General features: G+C 37.6%; 1 protein-coding gene across 2 annotated transcripts; it reads right to left on the bottom strand.

Annotated features, from left to right (window-relative positions):
* Positions 1–219: 219 nt before the first annotated feature.
* On the bottom strand, positions 220–16,834 carry LOC104234901 (uncharacterized). Of its 2 annotated transcripts, XM_070163086.1 has the most exons (9): positions 16,727–16,834; positions 16,499–16,625; positions 16,322–16,397; positions 10,841–10,913; positions 6,510–6,605; positions 6,131–6,181; positions 1,263–1,646; positions 623–823; positions 220–544 (listed from the first exon to the last, which is right to left on the bottom strand). In XM_070163086.1, exons 1-9 carry the CDS (start codon positions 16,787–16,789, stop codon positions 464–466), a joined length of 1,152 nt encoding a protein of 383 aa, XP_070019187.1. In that variant the 5' UTR covers positions 16,790–16,834; the 3' UTR covers positions 220–463. The 2 variants fall into 2 exon arrangements, with proteins under 2 accessions (XP_070019187.1, XP_009786850.1); XM_009788548.2 differs by having other exon boundaries at positions 220–823.
* Positions 16,835–18,137: the final 1,303 nt, after the last annotated feature.

Genomic DNA, 18,137 nt, shown 5'->3' with positions numbered 1-18,137 from the left:
CTTGACCTTTATCACAAACTGCCTTTTTCACTCCATTTGATATCTGAAGGGCAGTAGGTAAAGAGGATAAGTTTGCTCTCTCTCTCTGTGTGTTTTGATATCTAAAGGGCAGTAGGTAAGAAGGATGTGTGTGTGTGTGTGTGGGAGAGAGAGAGAGAGTGAGAGAGAGGGGGTATTGTATAACAAGATATACAATACCTTTGCTACTATACACAAGTCTCCCAGGGATATGATATTATTTCATATAAAGTAAGATGTAATCCTTTTGTTTAAGATATTTGAGGGTAAATAACCATATTAAACATGTGGCAGTTATAAGATTGACCGGAAGATTACACAGAGAATGCTTGATAAATTTGAACAAAAGACAAGAAGTAAGCCAACATGGGACATGGCCATGTAAATCAAAATATCTCTATGAAAACTGTAATGAAGTTATACCAAACAATATGTATAATCAGATTCATTCCTCAACATGTCCTAATGGAACACAAAAGATGGACTGATTAGTTCTCCAATGAGGTAAATGCAGAAGCAGTTCCTTCTGTAACTTAAAAACATAACATTCCCATTCAGGAACTGCAGCTGAAAAAGTAAGCCAGTCAAATCCATAATCCATTACCTTGATGGGTCTCGAATTTCCAAAGAAACCTTCCGCCAGTTGAAGATCCTTCAGAAACGCAGATCTAAGATGACCTATTTCTGTTTTTTGATTCGAGGAAATTGGAATTACATTTGGAGTTGGAGTTGGAGTTGGAGTTGGAGTTGATCCTTCGACTTTTGTCTTTAAACTGGAGAACTTCCAATGATAGAACTGCACCAACTATCGCACAAAGAAGTTGAATATAAAATAGACCCACCAATTCATCAAAGACTAGTATATATGCTTTTTGATAACGAATACTAAGTCTATATGCTTCAAAGATTGACCACTCATTTTCTTCTGTTTTAGTATGTGAATCAGTATGCTAAGATGACAAAGAAGGCATTTGATATTCTGGTCGTGACATTCGGTTTAAACTTGGAAACTTCTAACTTCAAAAATCTTCCCTATCAGGACAAAGAACTGATGCAAAATTCAGTAAGGTGCTTGCTCTTTTTCATGTTTCACTTTGTCTACTGGATTGAGAAGGAGGAAGAATGACTAAACAGCTAGATATTTCATAAAGTTCACACCAGATTAGGAATATTTATGATCTCCAATGATATAATATTGAAAACCCCATAATAATCTTTTCGAGGATAAGATTAAAGGGAGGTACCTGAAGTGCATGCATTATATTAAGAAATTGGGTCTCAAACAACTCGTTTTCTCGTGCTAAAAGTAGTGGCCCTGACAGTAACTCAAAGTTGTAAGATGAATCTGATGCTGATAAATGGCTAGTCTTTTGAAATTGATGGATATCAAATCCAAGAACATGCAATCTGCCGCAGCGAATATCAAATCCGGACAAGAAACTTGAAGCTTCATCAGGTGGAAACCAGTACATATTGATGGATCCTGGCACGGGCAAATACGAAAGCAACTTTCTATCCCCAACACCCAATAAAGCTCGTGAGAGAGATGAGATGAGTTTAGAATCTTCATCATGAGACACATCACGGCTGAACCACAGAGTAAGTGTAATTCGCTCCCCTTCAGTAATCTGTATGGAAGAATCAGTGAATTAGAGAAAAGAGCTAAGAAGAAAGAAAACAGGGAAACCGAATCCTACTAACATTTTAGGCTGAAGATAAACATCTCATATTTTAGATATTAACAAGAGAGCTAGTATGGGACAGGGCATAAGAGGATGAATATTCTTAAAGTTAATGAGAGATTCATTCAGACGATTCAATCTGAGAGAACGTTGATCTAGTTACAATAAATATGGAAAATGAAATGTCCATATCATCTAAAGAAATGATCAGTGCACACTCTGGAGTTGTTTCCCGACCAAGCTAACTTATTGACCATGTATGACATGATCTCAGATTCTGCAGAGCAAGAGCATCATCTATCTTGGCTCTGTGGCATCACAGACTAAACAGGATTTCTTTAAGTTAAAAAATTTGTCTATGTAATTTGTTACACACTCCTATAAATACCACGCAGCCACAAGTTAAACCAGTTGCTTCTTGATGGTAGACTAGAAACCCGTGTTTTACACTCTAATTAATGCACTTTATGTGTGTTTGAGCTTAAATGATAGTGAATTCCACTTATTACGTGTTTTATGTCTTGCAGGAAGTGATTCCAAGTTAAAAAGTTAATTTGGAGCTTTGAAGTCTGAGTAAAGCGGATGTCAGACGAGTGGAGGTGGAGTACGGTGGTCCCATTGTACAAGAACAAAGGTGATATCCAGAGTTGTAATAATTATAGGGGTATCAAATTACTGAGTCATACCATGAAAGCATGGGAGAGGGTCGTTGAAGCAAGGGTGAGGATGACAGTGTCTATATCAGACAACCAGTTCGGGTTCATGTCGGGTCGTTCAACCACAGAAGCTATACACCTTGTTAGGAGGTTGGTGGAACTGTACAGAGAGAGAAAGAAGGATCTGCACATGGTGTTTATTGACTTGGAGAAAGCGTATGACAAGGTTCCTAGAGAAGTTCTATGGAGATGCTTGGAGGCAAAAGGTGTGCCGATTCCCTATATTATGGCGATTAGGGACATGTATGATGGGGCTAAGACTCGGGTTAGGACGGTAGGAGGCGACTCTGAGCACTTTCTGGTTGAAATGGGGTTACACCAAGGCTCTGCGCTCAGTCCATTCTTATTCGCCCAGGTGATGGATGCGTTAACAAACCATATACAGGGGGAGGTGCCATGGTGCATGCTATTTGCCGATGACATAGTTCTGATCGATGAGTCACGAACCGGTGTTAACGAGAGACTGGAAGTATGGAGACATACTCTTGAGTCTAAAGGTTTCAAGCTGAGTATAACGAAGACGGAATACTTGGAGTGTATTTTCAGCACTGAGCCGGGGGAAGTGGGCGTGGATGTGAGGCTTGAATCACAGGTTATCCCAAGTAGAGGAAGCGTCAAGTACCTTGGGTCAGTTATACATGGGGAGGGGAGATTGATGAAGATGTCACACACCGTATTGGGGTAGGATGGATGAAGTGGAGGTTAGCATCCGGAGTTTTGTGTGACAAAAGAGTGCCAACAATACTCAAAGGTAAGTTCTATAAAGCGGTGGTTAGACCGGCCATGATGTATGGGGCGGAGTGTTGGCCTGTTAAGATCTCACATATCCAAAAGATGAAAGTAGCTGAAATGAGAATGTTGAGGTGGATGTGCGGGCACACCAGGATGGACAAGATTAGAAATGATGATATTCGGGAGAAGGTGCACGTGGCTCCCATTGATGACAAGATGCGAGAAGTGCGGCTCAGATGGTTCGGGCATGTAATGAGGAGAAGCCCAGATGCTCCAGTGAGGAGGTGTGAGCAGCTGGTTGTGGAGGGCACGAGAAGAGGTAGAGGGCGGCCTAAGAAGTATTGGGGAGAAGTGATCAGGCAGGATATGGCGAGACTTCAGATTTCCGAGGACATAACACTTGATAGAAATTTGTGGATGTCGAGTATTACAGTTGTAGGCTAGGAGTTAGTTGAGTCTTGCGTTACTTTGTTCCATTGTGAGCCTAGTCTGGTAAGGTTTTAATCGAAAATTACTAGGGGCATTGTCGTGTCTTAATATTTCCTCTTTTCGGTGCTAGATCTATTTACTAGCCATCATTTCTGCCTTGTATTTTTCTTATGCATTTTAGGTTCCTATTTTTCCTATGATCTCTATGGTGAAACTAATATTCTCCCCTTTTGTTTTTCTTGTTTTTCTTATTATCTTGAGCCGAGGGTCTTTCGGAAACAGCCTCTCTACCCCTTTGGGGTAGGGGTAAGGTCTGCGTACATACTACCCTCCCCAGACCCCACTTGTGGGATTTTCCTGGGTTGTTGTTGTTGTTGTTGTTGAAGTCTGAGTAAAGCCCAAGGAATTAAACGGGGATCGCGTTCGGGGTCGAAGACCAAGTCTGGATGTTAAAAAGTAGAAGAAAAAATTACTCTGAGAAAAAAGCACTACCACGCAGCATGGGGCGCCGCGAGGCGCGGTGCGGCAGTGCAAGTGTGACTGCTCTGTCAGAATTTGCTCTCTGATAATCTCCAAAGGCGCGCCGCATGGTGGGACGCAAGGCGCGGCGCACCTGTGTATTTTCCCCAGAATATTTGACTATTTTCCTGTTTCGGCTTAGAAAGGGTTCCAGACCCACTTCTACACAATATAAATACACCAAAAATACATTTTTGAAAGGACTTTTAACCTACGAAAGATTTGAGAAGCAACTAAGGCAAGGAGACAAAAGAATTCATCAAGATTACAACCAAGAATCGGTGCAATACAGGAGTTTGTATCGAATCATTAGCATTGATGTTTTCAATGTTTTTAAACCTTATTGAGATGAATTTGTCCATTGCTATGGAATAATTTCCCTTAGGGTGTTGATAGATATGGTGTATTGATAACTTGATTAGGGATTCGATTCTTGACAATTGTTTGAATTAATTGATGGAATTTTAAATCGTATTGTGAAATTGTTTATTATTTTGCTCAATCGAAAGAGGAACTTTATATTGAATTTCTTTACATCTTATGCTCTAGTTTAAATTCGTGATTCAACTAGGTAATCGGAAGAGCCTCTTGAATTATTAATCGAATTAGAAAATAGGGAAATATTCGTGAGAAGTTACCCTTTAGACTAAAACAATCACTCTATTCGTTGCAAGTGTTCATTGTGCTTCAATTGGATTAATTACTGAAATTAACGTTTAATCGAAAGAGGAACATTAACTTCAAGTGTAATCTAATTATCTGTTGAATTCGTGAGAATCATCAGTAGAACTAATTCAAGAATTGGTTCCGGAGTCAATTATCTTGCACCTGTCTAGTCAATTACCCTTATTTCTCTCACTGATATTTCTGTGTTGCTCAACTCTTATCTTTTATGATTAATTGATAATTGCTTAATCTTTAGAACTCTTGTCTTTTGTGATTAATTGATAATTGCTCAATCTTTAGAAGTTAATCGTAGTTGATAATCATTCAATCAAGTGTTAATTCTACTGGATAGTAATTAACTAAAGCTAATTCGAACATTGTTTAAATCCAATCCATGTGGCAACGATAATTTAACTGTATTATCTTTGACTAGCTAGCAATAATTTTGTGTTGTGTTTTGCGCTCGTCACTTCTCCTCTCTGAAGTTGGTTGATACATTGATCCATGTGGAAGTGGTTAAAGAATAAGAATATATCCTTTTGCTGTGCCAAACTATAAATTTCCCAAGGCAGTAAGCTTTTTCATTAGAAGAATATGACAAGATACTGCTTGTATCTGGATCTAACTTGCATGTGTAGCATGCCAGTTAAATGTACCATGTATCTTTACAAAATCAGGAAGACAATGTATCTTTATCCAGGAAGAGAAAATAACACACAAATGGACACAGTGAAAGGAAGTGCAAATGCCCACTGAATCTCCTTTCTTGTTTCCTGCCCTTGCTTCTTACAAGTCAGATAACGCTCAGGACTTCTATAACATTAGAGATTGAAGTTTGTGTTCCCTACACAGGAAATTGTGGCCTGTGGCAACTATATAACAGACTAATCTTCCAAATGAATGAAATTTCCGTACTAACTTTAAGCTCCTCCTTCAAAAACATTAATAACTAAATGCCTAAATGGGATGATTGTGAGCTCAAAATGATCAGACAAGGCAAAAGATTAGGTGGGTCATCTACATTGAGATCAAGGAGTCTGCTAAACTGATGCAGCACATACCTGGCAGAGTATTCGACTCTTTAGTTTGTGATCAGCCATAATGGCAGGGCAGTAACAAATTGATACAAAGCAATGCTAACTTAAGGTAACAAGACCACAATCCACCCCCAACAAAATAAGGCAGGTGCAACCATTTAGTTAAAGTGGAAGACAGGTTTAAGCAGGCCATCTAGATTTGGAGGGTTAAGCAACGGAGCATACAAGATAACAAACTGAAATCAAGTCCCTGACAAAATATAAGAGGGTTTGGAGTAAAGTGAAAGACACACAAAGAGGTTCTTTTTTCATAAAAGAAGAGAGAAGATACCTCATCAACAGAATGTATATTTTGGTCATCAGCTGTGTACATGATAACATCCTAATGAAATAGAATTATCATCAGTAAGGAAGAGCAGCCAAAAAGGGGAAAAACTAAAATGGACATATACACAATAGACCAGAATGCAGATAATATATAATTTACATTTGACGTATTAATCTTCACTAAAGAGCAAACGCTAGAGGCAGCTAGCAAACGATAACTTGCATGAGAAACTGACACAGCAAAAAAACTTCCTCTTTCATGATTTACATTAGATTGGAACAAAAAAAGGATTGACATTGCGAGCAACCACACAAAATTCTGGAAAATATAATTTACGTAACTTAAGTAGTCAAATGCACCACCAAATCCATAGATCACTTACCCCAGCCATAGGCACAATGTCTGCAGGTTCTCCATCCTTGAAGTGAAAGATACCACCCTTGAAATCCGCATCATAACTATTTAAATAACACACTGCCTTCAACAAAAGAATTAAGAATTGTCAACTGGAGTAAGCAAATAAGGACCGCAGGATTTATGACTTAGCCAAGATATAACAGTGTGATTCAACATTGCACCATCATTACTTTAATGTTTTCCAAAGATCAAGTATCCAAACATTCTTTAATGTTTTCCAAAGATCAAATATCCAAGCATTCACTCAGAGACCAATATCCACGACAAACCCATTTGATTAATCGTCTCTGTTACCACATTCTGACCTTATGTATGAACTACAAAGAACAAATTACTTGCATCCAGCGCACTAGACCATGAGAAGCTACTATATGGTGCATATTAATTCAATAACTATTGCCATAGTGTAACTTGATATCATGCACAAATGCCATGTCTGATTTCCTGGGTGTTGGATAGGATATCAAAAGGTCAACCTTTTTAACAGGAATTTATGCCGCCACAAGAGCCTAAATAAATTCATTTATAGTATTCTTTTATAATCCCACTCCAAAACTAATCTAATCTTGATGTCCACACAAACCTTTTGTAGCTCTGCCACCTCACCTCCTATGCTAAGTGGGCGTTTGGACATGAGAATTGTAAAATTCCAAAACAGGGTGAAAAAAAATTTTAAGTGAAAATGGTATTTGAAATTCATGAGTTGTGTTTGGACATAAATATAATTTTGGGTTGGTTTTGAAGTTTCGTGAGTGATCTGAGTGAAAATTTTGAAAAAATGTTTTTTGGAGTTTTTCAAATTTTCGAAAATTTTCAAAATGCATCTTCAAGTGAAAATTGAAAATTTTATAAACAAACGCTGATTTCGAAAAAAATTAAAAAAAAATTGGAAAAAGGGAAAAATTTCTTATGTCCAATCGGGCTCTAAGTTGCTCCGACATGGCAGTTTAGGTGCCGCACCTGTGTCGATATGACACTAGTATGGGTGTCGGTATGGGAACTAGGGCTGTGCACGAATCGGATCGGATCGGATTTAGCACATTTCGAACTTGAATTTCGGATTTCGGATTCTAGAAAATGCAATCCGAATCCGATCCGAAATATATCGGATCGGATCGGATTTTAAAGTTTGGATCGGATCGGATTTCAGATCGTATTATTATGCCTCAAAGTTGCAAACTAATATGTATATTTCTTTGTAAAAGGGGCAATACATTAATAAAAATTCGTGTTTATGGAATTATGAGAGTAAAAATTCGTGTTTATGGAATTATGAGAGTACTATGGTAATAGCTTGGAGGTGTAAAGGAAGTATTGACTATCCGAAAGTGTAGTATTTATGCATACCCTAAAAATTTCGGATCGGATTAAAATATACCAATCTGAATCTGATCCGAAATCCTAAATTTTAATAAACACAATCCGAAATCCGATCCAATTCGAAATCTGAAATTCGAAATTGAATGGATCGGTTCGGATTTCGGATATCCGATCCGAATGAACAGCCCTAATGGGATCCGTATCGGATCTGGTAAAACAATTTTGGGTATTTTGACCACGACGGACTGAAAAATTCGAGACAATTTGATTCCCGAAATCAAAACTAAAATTAGGGTAAATTTAAAGAAAATAGCTTACATTATCTAGAAAATCAATCTTTTCATTATCTACAATTTGAGAATAAAAAAGAAACGGTTAAGGGTCTGATTTACCCCTCTACTATCATAAATGGGCCTTATTTATCCTCCGTTTAAGTTTTCTAACAAAAATATCCCTACCGTTATATATTAGGTACATATTTATCCCTTACACATTAAAAACACTCTCCCAGCTTTAAAAATCCACATGGTATCCCCTTATTGGACTAACTGACCCGCCCCATTTTTTTAATTCAAACCCACCCGCCCAATCCCAGCAATAAAACTACACCCACCCGTCCATTAAAAAACCTTTTTTTCATCTGACTATATCTTTCTCTCTCTATCTCCTTCAACTGACCAAGGTCTGTAAATTTTGGGGGGTTATAATTTTGCATCCAACAGTCCATCAAACTGAATTCTCAAGCTTTCTAAGTTAAGCAATATGTAGTTGATTTTAGTTTTTGTGCGGTGGATTTCCTTTATGAACTTTGCAGTTATCTTTACTTATTTTAAGCAATATGCAGTTGATTTTAGTTGAAGTTTGTATGGTGGATTTCCACTATGAACTTTGCAATTATCTTTGTTTGTTTTAAGCAATATGCAGTTGATTTTAGTTGAAGTTTGTATGGTGGATTTCCACTATGAACTTTGCAGTTATCTTTGTTTGTTTTAAGCAATATGCAGTTGATTTTAATTGAAGTTTGTACACTTATTATTTTAGTGCTGCTCTTCCTAGAATTAATATTTTTGTTTTATCCCATTTCATCTCTTCACTCTACGGGATCTAATTTTATGTCCGCATCATTTTGTTCATAATTGTTTACCATTACATCAACTTCTTTTGGTAAATGCTAGTATCAATTACCATACTTCATCTAAACACTATTTAAATTTATCCTAGAGAAAGGGGCACAGGAAAAGAAAATCATGGTTCTCTGTCTACTTAGAATTTTGCAACAAAGCAACACATTCACTAGAAAATATAGAGAATAATATTAAAACATGAAAAAAAGATAGTCAGATGAAAAAAAAAAGATAGTCAAATAAATAAATAAAAAAGGCCTCTTGATTAAGGAGATAAAGAGAGAAGGAGCTAGTCAGATGAAAAAAAGGTTTTTTAACAGATGGGTGGGTGTAGTTTTGTTGCAGGGATCGGGTGGATTTGAATTAAAAAATAGGGCGGGTCAGTTGGTCCAATAAGGGGATGCCACGTGGATTTTAAAATCTTGGAGAGTGTTTTTAACGTGTAAGGGATAAATATGCACCAAATGTATAACTGTAGGGATATTTTTGATAGAAAACTTAAACGAGGGATAAATAAGGCCTATTTATGATAGTAGAGGGGCAAATCAGATCCTTAACCGAAAAAGAAATCCACCATTTACAAGCTATACGTTAGTCATCAGGCATTACACATCTCTAACTGCTGAATTCTCATAATAGACATCAAAACATATTGTCATATTCAAATAATGGCTATTCCCGACAAGCCAACTAAAGTTGGGAACTCTATCTTTCCTTTCATAATCCCCTTCCACAAGCTCACACTAAGTGGGTCTATCACTTTCTTCAAGAACCATGCGCAATCAAGGATCCACTTTGCAACTATATTTACATCAAGCATCATCCTTGAAAGCAAGTCTTTATAACCACTTATCCAACAATGCATAGTTCAAAAGTGAGAGCTTTTGAGAGCTGAACCTCCACAGAGAGACCACCTTTTTCCACTCTACAAAATGATATTTTTTGTCTCCATTTGTTCAATCCCATTGAAATCCCACTATTTTCTCCAACTTATAGACAATTGATGATGGGATGCAAAACAAGGAAGATAGTCCATGGATATACTTGAAAAGGCAGATTGGCTGACCATATTCCCTCCGAGTAACTTTTTATTTCTACCCGTCAATCTCTTCCAAATTTCAAAATCACAGCTTCCGTAATTCAATCTCTCCAAAATTTCCTCAAAAGGCATCTTGAAATATTTATTAGGTAGTGAACCTACCTTGCACCTCAGCTTCTGAGCCAAACTACAAACATCATGAACCAGCCCAACTAGGATGAACTCTAACTTTTTCATGTCGATATGCAGTCCATATACTGCTTCAAAACACTCAAGACTCTGAGGAGGAAGTGAAACTGTCTGGAACATAGTACAAGAAAAAGAGCGTATATGCATGGTTTACGAACCTACAAAAGGTTTCCCAACCTGTTAGCCAACCTAAATCCACTGATGCAGCTACTCTTTTCTTTTCACTAGTTTACTGAAAGACTCCCATGATGAAATGAGACAGTAACATGGAGAGATGATCCTAATCCCCGACCCAAAAAGGCAGCTTGTGTTCCATTAATCATGAAAACAGAAATAAACCTAAGTGAAGAATTTAACTATATAATTATAACTCTTGTGTATACTGCAATGTCGTTTAATCTCTAGGAAGATGCGACACATCTTGAGAATGTTAGTATATTATTATGTCATACCGGATGAACATGGGAAGCAAGCATACTATGTTATCAAAACATTCAATTTTAAGAAACGTGCAAAAATTAATAAATGCATGCTGCAAGAAGAAGCAATACATTGTTCATGAAATAAAACAAAAAATATGTAGCAAATAACGTGGGAAGATACAACAACAAGTCAAGAACGCACCGCGAAATCTCGTTGTTTAAGGTAAGGTCTATTATCGTCACTGTGCCAACCAATGCTTGCTCCTCTACACCAGCTGTAATTCATACAGAACATTAGCAAATTGCTAGACATATTGCTCCATAGAAGTGAAATATTTCTTGCAGCATGAAAAGAATCACATGAAACAGCAAAGTGCACATGACTATATCATTGTACTACATAATTTGTGCATAGAGTGTTCATGTGACTGATAAAAATGCAAAAAAAAAAAACGTCCTACACTGAATTACCTTGACTTTGAATACGTAGTGTACTTGAAAGCATATCAACAAAAATATAAAGAATAAAATTCAACAGAACAACTATTTGCAGAAGTATTTGAAATACATGCAGCTTTAACATATAAATAGTTCCAAGTCAAGCCAAGGTAAGCCCTAAGTAGTCACCCAAGGGTGTAACCTAATGTTCAACGAAGTGGGTGGAGAAACATGAGGTCTCATGTTCAAACCCTAGCGGAGACAAAAAACTACTAGGTTATTTCTTCCTATATGTCCAAACCTTGGTGGATAAAGTTACCTGGGTACCTGTTGTTGGTGGGAGGTGGCAGGTGTCCCATGGAATGAGTCGAGGGACGCGCAAGCTGGTCCAAACACCACGGTTATCAAAAAAAGCCCCAAGCAGTCTTTAAGTTATTAATACCTCTTATTCACCAGACCTTTGTTGTATTTCACCAAATCTAAAAATCTGTCTTTCCCATTAACAAAATCCAGTTACTTAATGCCAGATCAACTTGTGAAATACGTCATGTTCACATATCATTTGTTTTGGCAACATCCAGTTCTAATGGAACCGAAACATTTGAACTATTTGTTTGTGACAATGAAGGCTAAAAACGGTAAAAAGAATAATAATTATACGGTGAGATTGAACTTGCTAAAACCACAAGCTTCTGATGGATTTTATCCAACTTGTATTTGGGAAAATCTATCATCTACCGCTACAAGAGATGTCCTAAGTTCCAGGAAACTTCACTTTATACGTAACTGAACGCAAAGACTTTAATGGTTTCTATCAATTATTATTAATTCTAGAACTTGAAAAGAATATACAGCAACAACAGTCCTCTGTATTCATTCCACTCTATCAAAATAGTTGCAATAGCTTGTATATAAATCCTCTGTATACATTTCACTCTATCCAAGTCCATTCACTATTTAGAGGTTGACTAGTTTTACAAAACCTACATGTTGTGAACGTGGATAACTACAATAATGCTTATGGGCTAGTTACTTGGATAGAGGCTAGCCAAGTTGTTGGGCCTAGGGCTAAACTATGAAAAGGCCAAGGAATTAGATAGCCCAACAAGAGATTTGCTTGGGATTCAGGTCGAGTAGGGAAGCACGTGACAAATGGATACAAGGGGTTCATCGACAGTTTTGGGAATTGTGATTATGCTTAGGCAAAGTCTGTGCTGCTCATCTCTATCTTTCTAGTGTTTGAAACTTATCATCCCCTTCTGGTTATTCTTTCCTTGTTCCTCTAATTCCTAGTTAATTGTTCTTTATTCTATTAGTATTTCGTATTTCAATGTTATTCCGTTCAGTGATTATAATATACAAGTTTGTGTTTGTGTTGAGAAATTGGGTTCATTACATTGGTGCTTTCATTGTTCGTACTCCAACAACAATGATGGTATTGGATCGATTTAGCGGTGGAAACCCAGAGGGTAGGATTTTTCGGGATGAACTGTACTTCACCTACCTTGGCTTCTCCAAGAAGGACTGGTTACCTCTTCCTTACCATTACCTTGATGGCGAAGCTTTTGCTTGGTTTGATTGGCTGTTTCGAAATGAGCAATTTTTTGAATAGAGTCATTTTAAGGAGAAACTGAAGCTGTGTTTTCGCACCCGGACTAGAGAAGCACCTAGTGGGTGCTTAGTCGTTCACCAGCAATGCAAGCCAGTGGAGAATTTTATAGCACGAGCTACGGCTATTCCATCGTGGTGCAACATTAAGACCTCACCCTCGCCTCAATATTGGAATAAGCATTCGGCCAGGAATAACTTGAACCTAGCATACGAGGTTTTCAAGGAAATGTCGGTCACCTTTCAAGGTGATGAAACCAAAATCCGACTTAGAAGATGGCGACTCACAAGAAGCCAGGGTGCTTGATGGAAATCCCACATAAACCATTGACAAGAACTATGTCTCTCCAACTGCTACAGCATTTGCTTGCGATACTGAAGCCGAAATAATACAACCAATTTTCTGGTACCTTTTACTAGTGGAGAGGATGTAGTGCCGAAAGAGATTGCGAGCCCTGCTGAAGTCACACATCCATTTGAAAATGTCATATCGCTTCACATCCACAGGAGTCCATGCCTATGGAAATTTTTTGATAAGCAGTTCATGATGGCTAGTGGGGTCTCAGATATTGAGAAGTATGTTCCTGACAAAATTTTGTTTGTTGGTTATGAAAAACCAGCCCGGGATGAAGAGTTCGCGTTAATAATTAAGCAGTCGTCACTATGTGATTTTCGACTTGTAGTTTCTGGTTGCATAGTACCACATCACCCTACTACTTTACCCTATAAAATATGGGCTATCGAGTTGGATTTAGTATGATTATTATCTATTCATGTTGGACTACGATTCGCTCGATGGACGACCTATGGGGAGATTTGCTTTATTGTCAAACTACATGATGAAATACTATATAGAAATATGGTCCAAGAAATTGTAATTCTATCCAGTTATCCTTGGAAGGGTGGAAGCGAGAAGGGATTCATAATTTCATAGAATGTCTTGGCTAGTGATGTGGTTGGCATCACATACCTCCCTTCTAATTATTCAACTCAACAGCAAGGACAAAGTTGGAGGTGCTCGAACTGCAGGTGGTTGCGGTTGTAGAAATTTCTACTATCAGCTATTCATGTAATGCAATTGGTTTAAGAGTAGATCATGGGAGCATTGAATATCAGAGTGGAACATCATCTTTTGAGGACATGTATTCTCTGCACTTTGTGATGAAACTTGGTGCTAGAGAGAAGCTATTTGATAGAACCATTGCCCAAGGATACTCGTTAGAGAATGATGTTGCTGATAATTTTTGACAGCATCCAACTGTAGTCCCTAATTGCTATTTCATGGTTGTTATGCATAAGAATCTTAAGCCAGAGAAGCCTTCATTATGGATTAATTCTACAATCTATTTTCCCTGTGACCTTGTCCTGCTTGATATTCACAAAGTTTTAGATGGTTGCTGGAATCAATTGCTTATTGGACATCCTAGAATACTTTTCCCTCGACATCAACTTGGGCTTGCTTAATTCTTGGAAGTCTTGTTTGCATCAATTTTTACCTGATGAACCTGGATTAGACTGCCCATTTGATCATGGTTCTGCTGCTTTAATCAGGGTGCAGTCACCTCAGAGGAGGTTAGATGACCACCCTACACTCTCAGATCGAATAGGCAGCATGTGTTTAAGCTTTCTGAGTATTAGGACGACGATCTCTTGAGACTTCTGAAATGTGTTGAATATCATGGACTGTCTATTCATGTGGTTAACAAGTTTGTTACGCCGATTAACCTTCAGTTGAGAAAACATGAGGGAGTTTTTAAATGTCTGTCATGGTTCTCTCTAGATTTCTTCATGATTATTCTAATTGATAAGTATGTGTATGTCAAAGTTAGTTGGTTGGACAACGGGAGAGAGATACTCGATGACAAGAGGGATACTGTGCTTGAGTCTTCTGTACCACAAACTACCATCTATAGTGGTTTCCATGAGATGCTTCTTGGAGCTTTTGAGTCTGTCCAGTCTAGTAAGCATGTGCTTGCCCTTAGTCCTGCCGATGGGAATCTCTCAATTAGAAGAGGAGCTATCAGACGTTTGGGTTTTGCTTATGTTAGTGCTTCAAATACACAGATCTTTGGTAACTCCACTCTTATGCTTGGAGATGTTGTAACGCTTATTGTAACTGCTTCCAATATTAGATTTTTGGATCTGATTTGTGGTTGCTCCTCAATGAAAAGTTTTTCCAGCATACTATAATTGCTTAGATACACCAGAATGGGTCAAAGTTGAAAAGCCCGTTGATTGTCTCTTGCCTTTTGACCTTGAAGACCCATATGTTGACCAACATGGGAAAGCAAAAGTTACGCCTAAAGCTTCAAAGATCATCACAGCCACTATGACTATGCTACAAGGACATACTCTAAGAGACTGGATAACTTTGGGAATAGGACCCCCAGTTCAGTACCAAGCTTGTGTTAGTAAAAAAATGCAACATACTCCTTGGTTTTGTCTCACAAGCAGATTATGGTGATCTGCATGTCAGGAGTAGATACACATTAATTCATGCCTCAAGAGTTAACTGGTACTCTAATAAAGCAAGTGCAAGTAGAGATGATTCTAGTGGAATTCATCTGTAGAATAATAGCTACTTTGCTATTCATTCCAGTGTTTTTGTGGCCTATGAAGTATTCAAAGGGAACACAGGATTTATCTCATTATGACCTTGTCCAAAATAAAGTATACTATGCAGTCACTATTGTTGTGCCAGGCATGAATAGAGCTTGGTATAGTGCTTTAATTCTGCTCAAGAGAAATTTGTAGGTGCCTGCCATCCAGTGAACTTCACGCCTATTGAAGTCAATATAACTAGAGCTAGTTTACCAAAGCCTTTGATCCCGAGATTTCTTGACTTGAAACTTGAGGACAAGGTTCTTATTGAGGAGGGGAGTATTGTTGTGAAGATGGATAACTAAGATAATGCTTATGTGCTAGTTATTTGGACAGAGGCTAGCCAAGTGTGGGGCTTAGGGCTGAACTACGAAAGGTCCAAGGAATTAGACAGCCCAACAAGAGATTTGCTTGCGATCCAGGTTGAGTAGGGAAGCACATGACAAATTGCTAAAAGGGGTTCATCGACAGTTTTGAGAATTGTGATTATGCTTAGGCAAAGTCTGTGCTGCTCATCTCTATCTTTCTAGTGTCAGAAACTTCTCATCCCCTTCCGGTTATTCTTTCCTTGTTCCTCTAATTCCTGATTAATTGTTGTTCTTTATTCTATTAGTATTTCCTATTTCAGTGTAATTCTGTTAAGTGTTTATAATATACAAGTTTGTGTTTGAGTTGAGAAATTGGGTTCATTACACTACGCTTAGCGGCAGAGCCAAGAATTTATCCAAGGGGATTCAAGAATGTCACACTTGGGATTTGAAACTGACCTAAAGCAGTTTTTTAACCGCTTCTACCACTTTACTAATATTTCCCCTCATGGCGAGGGGATTCAATTAGCTTATATAATAACCAAAAAATAGTTTTTGCCCTATTTCCACAGGGTAAATTTTCAACCTCCGATCCTGCCTACCTAACTATCCTCTTTTATCCGGGCTGACTATGCTTTGCGAAGCTCAAATAGAGAGAGATAATTTTAAAAAGGATATGATCACATATAATAAGTTTATATAGAAGGGAAAGAAGTGGGAGTTTGAACCTGATTAGACCAGTGAATTCAACAAACAACTCATACTGGCACCCAAAATACTCCTCTGCTTTCTCCCTTAGCCTCTCTATAAAAGCAAAATCAAAAATTAAATAAAAATGACAAAAGCTAAAACATTAGATTTTTCAAGAATTTAAAAAAAAAATACGTAAGATCAAAAAATGAAACCTCGAATAGGAATGATGGGCAAGATGAAATGGGCAGAGTTAGTGGCAATAAGATGAGATAGTGTTGTAGACAACACATTGGGCCTGTACCCTACTGTACAACAGCTCTTGTGTATAAACTCTAACTCCTGCAATTAATTAAAATAAGAAGGAAACAAATTTCTTCACGTGTACTAAGTAAAATTATCAAAAGAATGACTGTTATAAGTTTGTAAATGAGGAAATGGACCTTGCAGAGATCTAAAGGAAGAAAATTATGGAGAATGAGACGGGGGTGCTCGCTGTCTGCCATTTTTGGAAACTGTAGCTCTATGTTAGCGCCTTGGTATTTTGTTGGAAGTGTATGTACTTCTATAAGATGAACCGGGCGGCTTCATGTTTGGGCTGGTCGGTTTATGCTTGGCGGTCCTCTGCCCAAACAACTTATCGGCCCTAGTGTTCTTTGCACCAGGTGGCCAGTTAAATTACCAGTTATTCCGGCCATAAATAAGTTATTACAAAAATTAGTTAATTCATAAAATATTATCGTTATTAGCCAAATACAACCAATATTAGTCGATTAACTATTTGTAGCTAAGAAGGATCAAACTTTTGCTTTCTTTTGAACAGGTATTGTTGGAATAAATTGGGTACATCTTAAGGAGTTTGAATCTCAATTTTAGAATAATCTTGTGAAGTTTTGAGGTGTTTTGAATTGAAAATTCGAAGTAGAAGATGAATATAAAAAAATATATGTATATCACATATGTATCATATGTATATCAAATGTGTATACTATGTATGTCCATGTATACATGCATGTGAGATACATGTGTGACACATGTTTGATATATGTGTCGCAAAAGAATTTTTTAAGCTCGATTTTAACAATGAATTTTGATACCAAACTAGTCCAAGTCACCTCCAATCTTGCTTAAATCTTGTATATTGCCTCATCTATATGTTTTCAACGAATTTCAGCCATGCCCAATGAAATAAATCTTTTTTGACTAATTTTTTTTTAATATTATATATCATTGATAGTGAATTCTGACCCCCAAACTAGTCTAATTCACCTTCAAATTTGTAACGACCCGGCCATTCGTTTTGAGAAATTAAGCTCTCTTCAACGGCGTAAGGTATGGAAAAGCTTCATAATATGAGTATCGACTTGCATGCATGGTTGAATTCAGTTAACAGATGATTCAGAGTCAAATTGGAAGAAGGAATCTAGTTTTGAAAGTTTAAACGGTGAGAATTTGACCGGAATTGGACTTTTGAGTAAACGGCCCTAGAATGGGTTTTGGGTGATCTCAACAGCTTCGTATGGTTATTTTGAACTTAGGCGTCCGTCTAGATTCGGATTTGGAGGTCCATAGGGTAATTTGAGGCGTTTCGGCGAAAGTTGGAAAAATTGAATTTTGGAAAGTGGAGAAGTTTGACCCATAGTTGACTCTTGTGATATCGGGTTCATAATGCGATTCTGAGAGTTAGAGTAGCTCCATTATGTCATTTTGGACTTGTCTGCAAAATTTGGCGTCATTCCAGGTTTATTTGATAGGTTTCGGCACAAGTTTTCGAAGTTAGAAGATTTGGAAGTTCATAGTTCGATTCATTGTGTGATTCGTTGTTTCAGCATTGTTTGATATGATTTGAGACCT

The sequence above is a fragment of the Nicotiana sylvestris genome, chromosome 11 (assembly GCF_000393655.2).
Source record: "Nicotiana sylvestris chromosome 11, ASM39365v2, whole genome shotgun sequence".
NCBI classification, from domain to species: Eukaryota; Viridiplantae; Streptophyta; class Magnoliopsida; order Solanales; family Solanaceae; genus Nicotiana; species Nicotiana sylvestris.
This window is presented reverse-complemented; position numbering and strand designations above follow the sequence as displayed.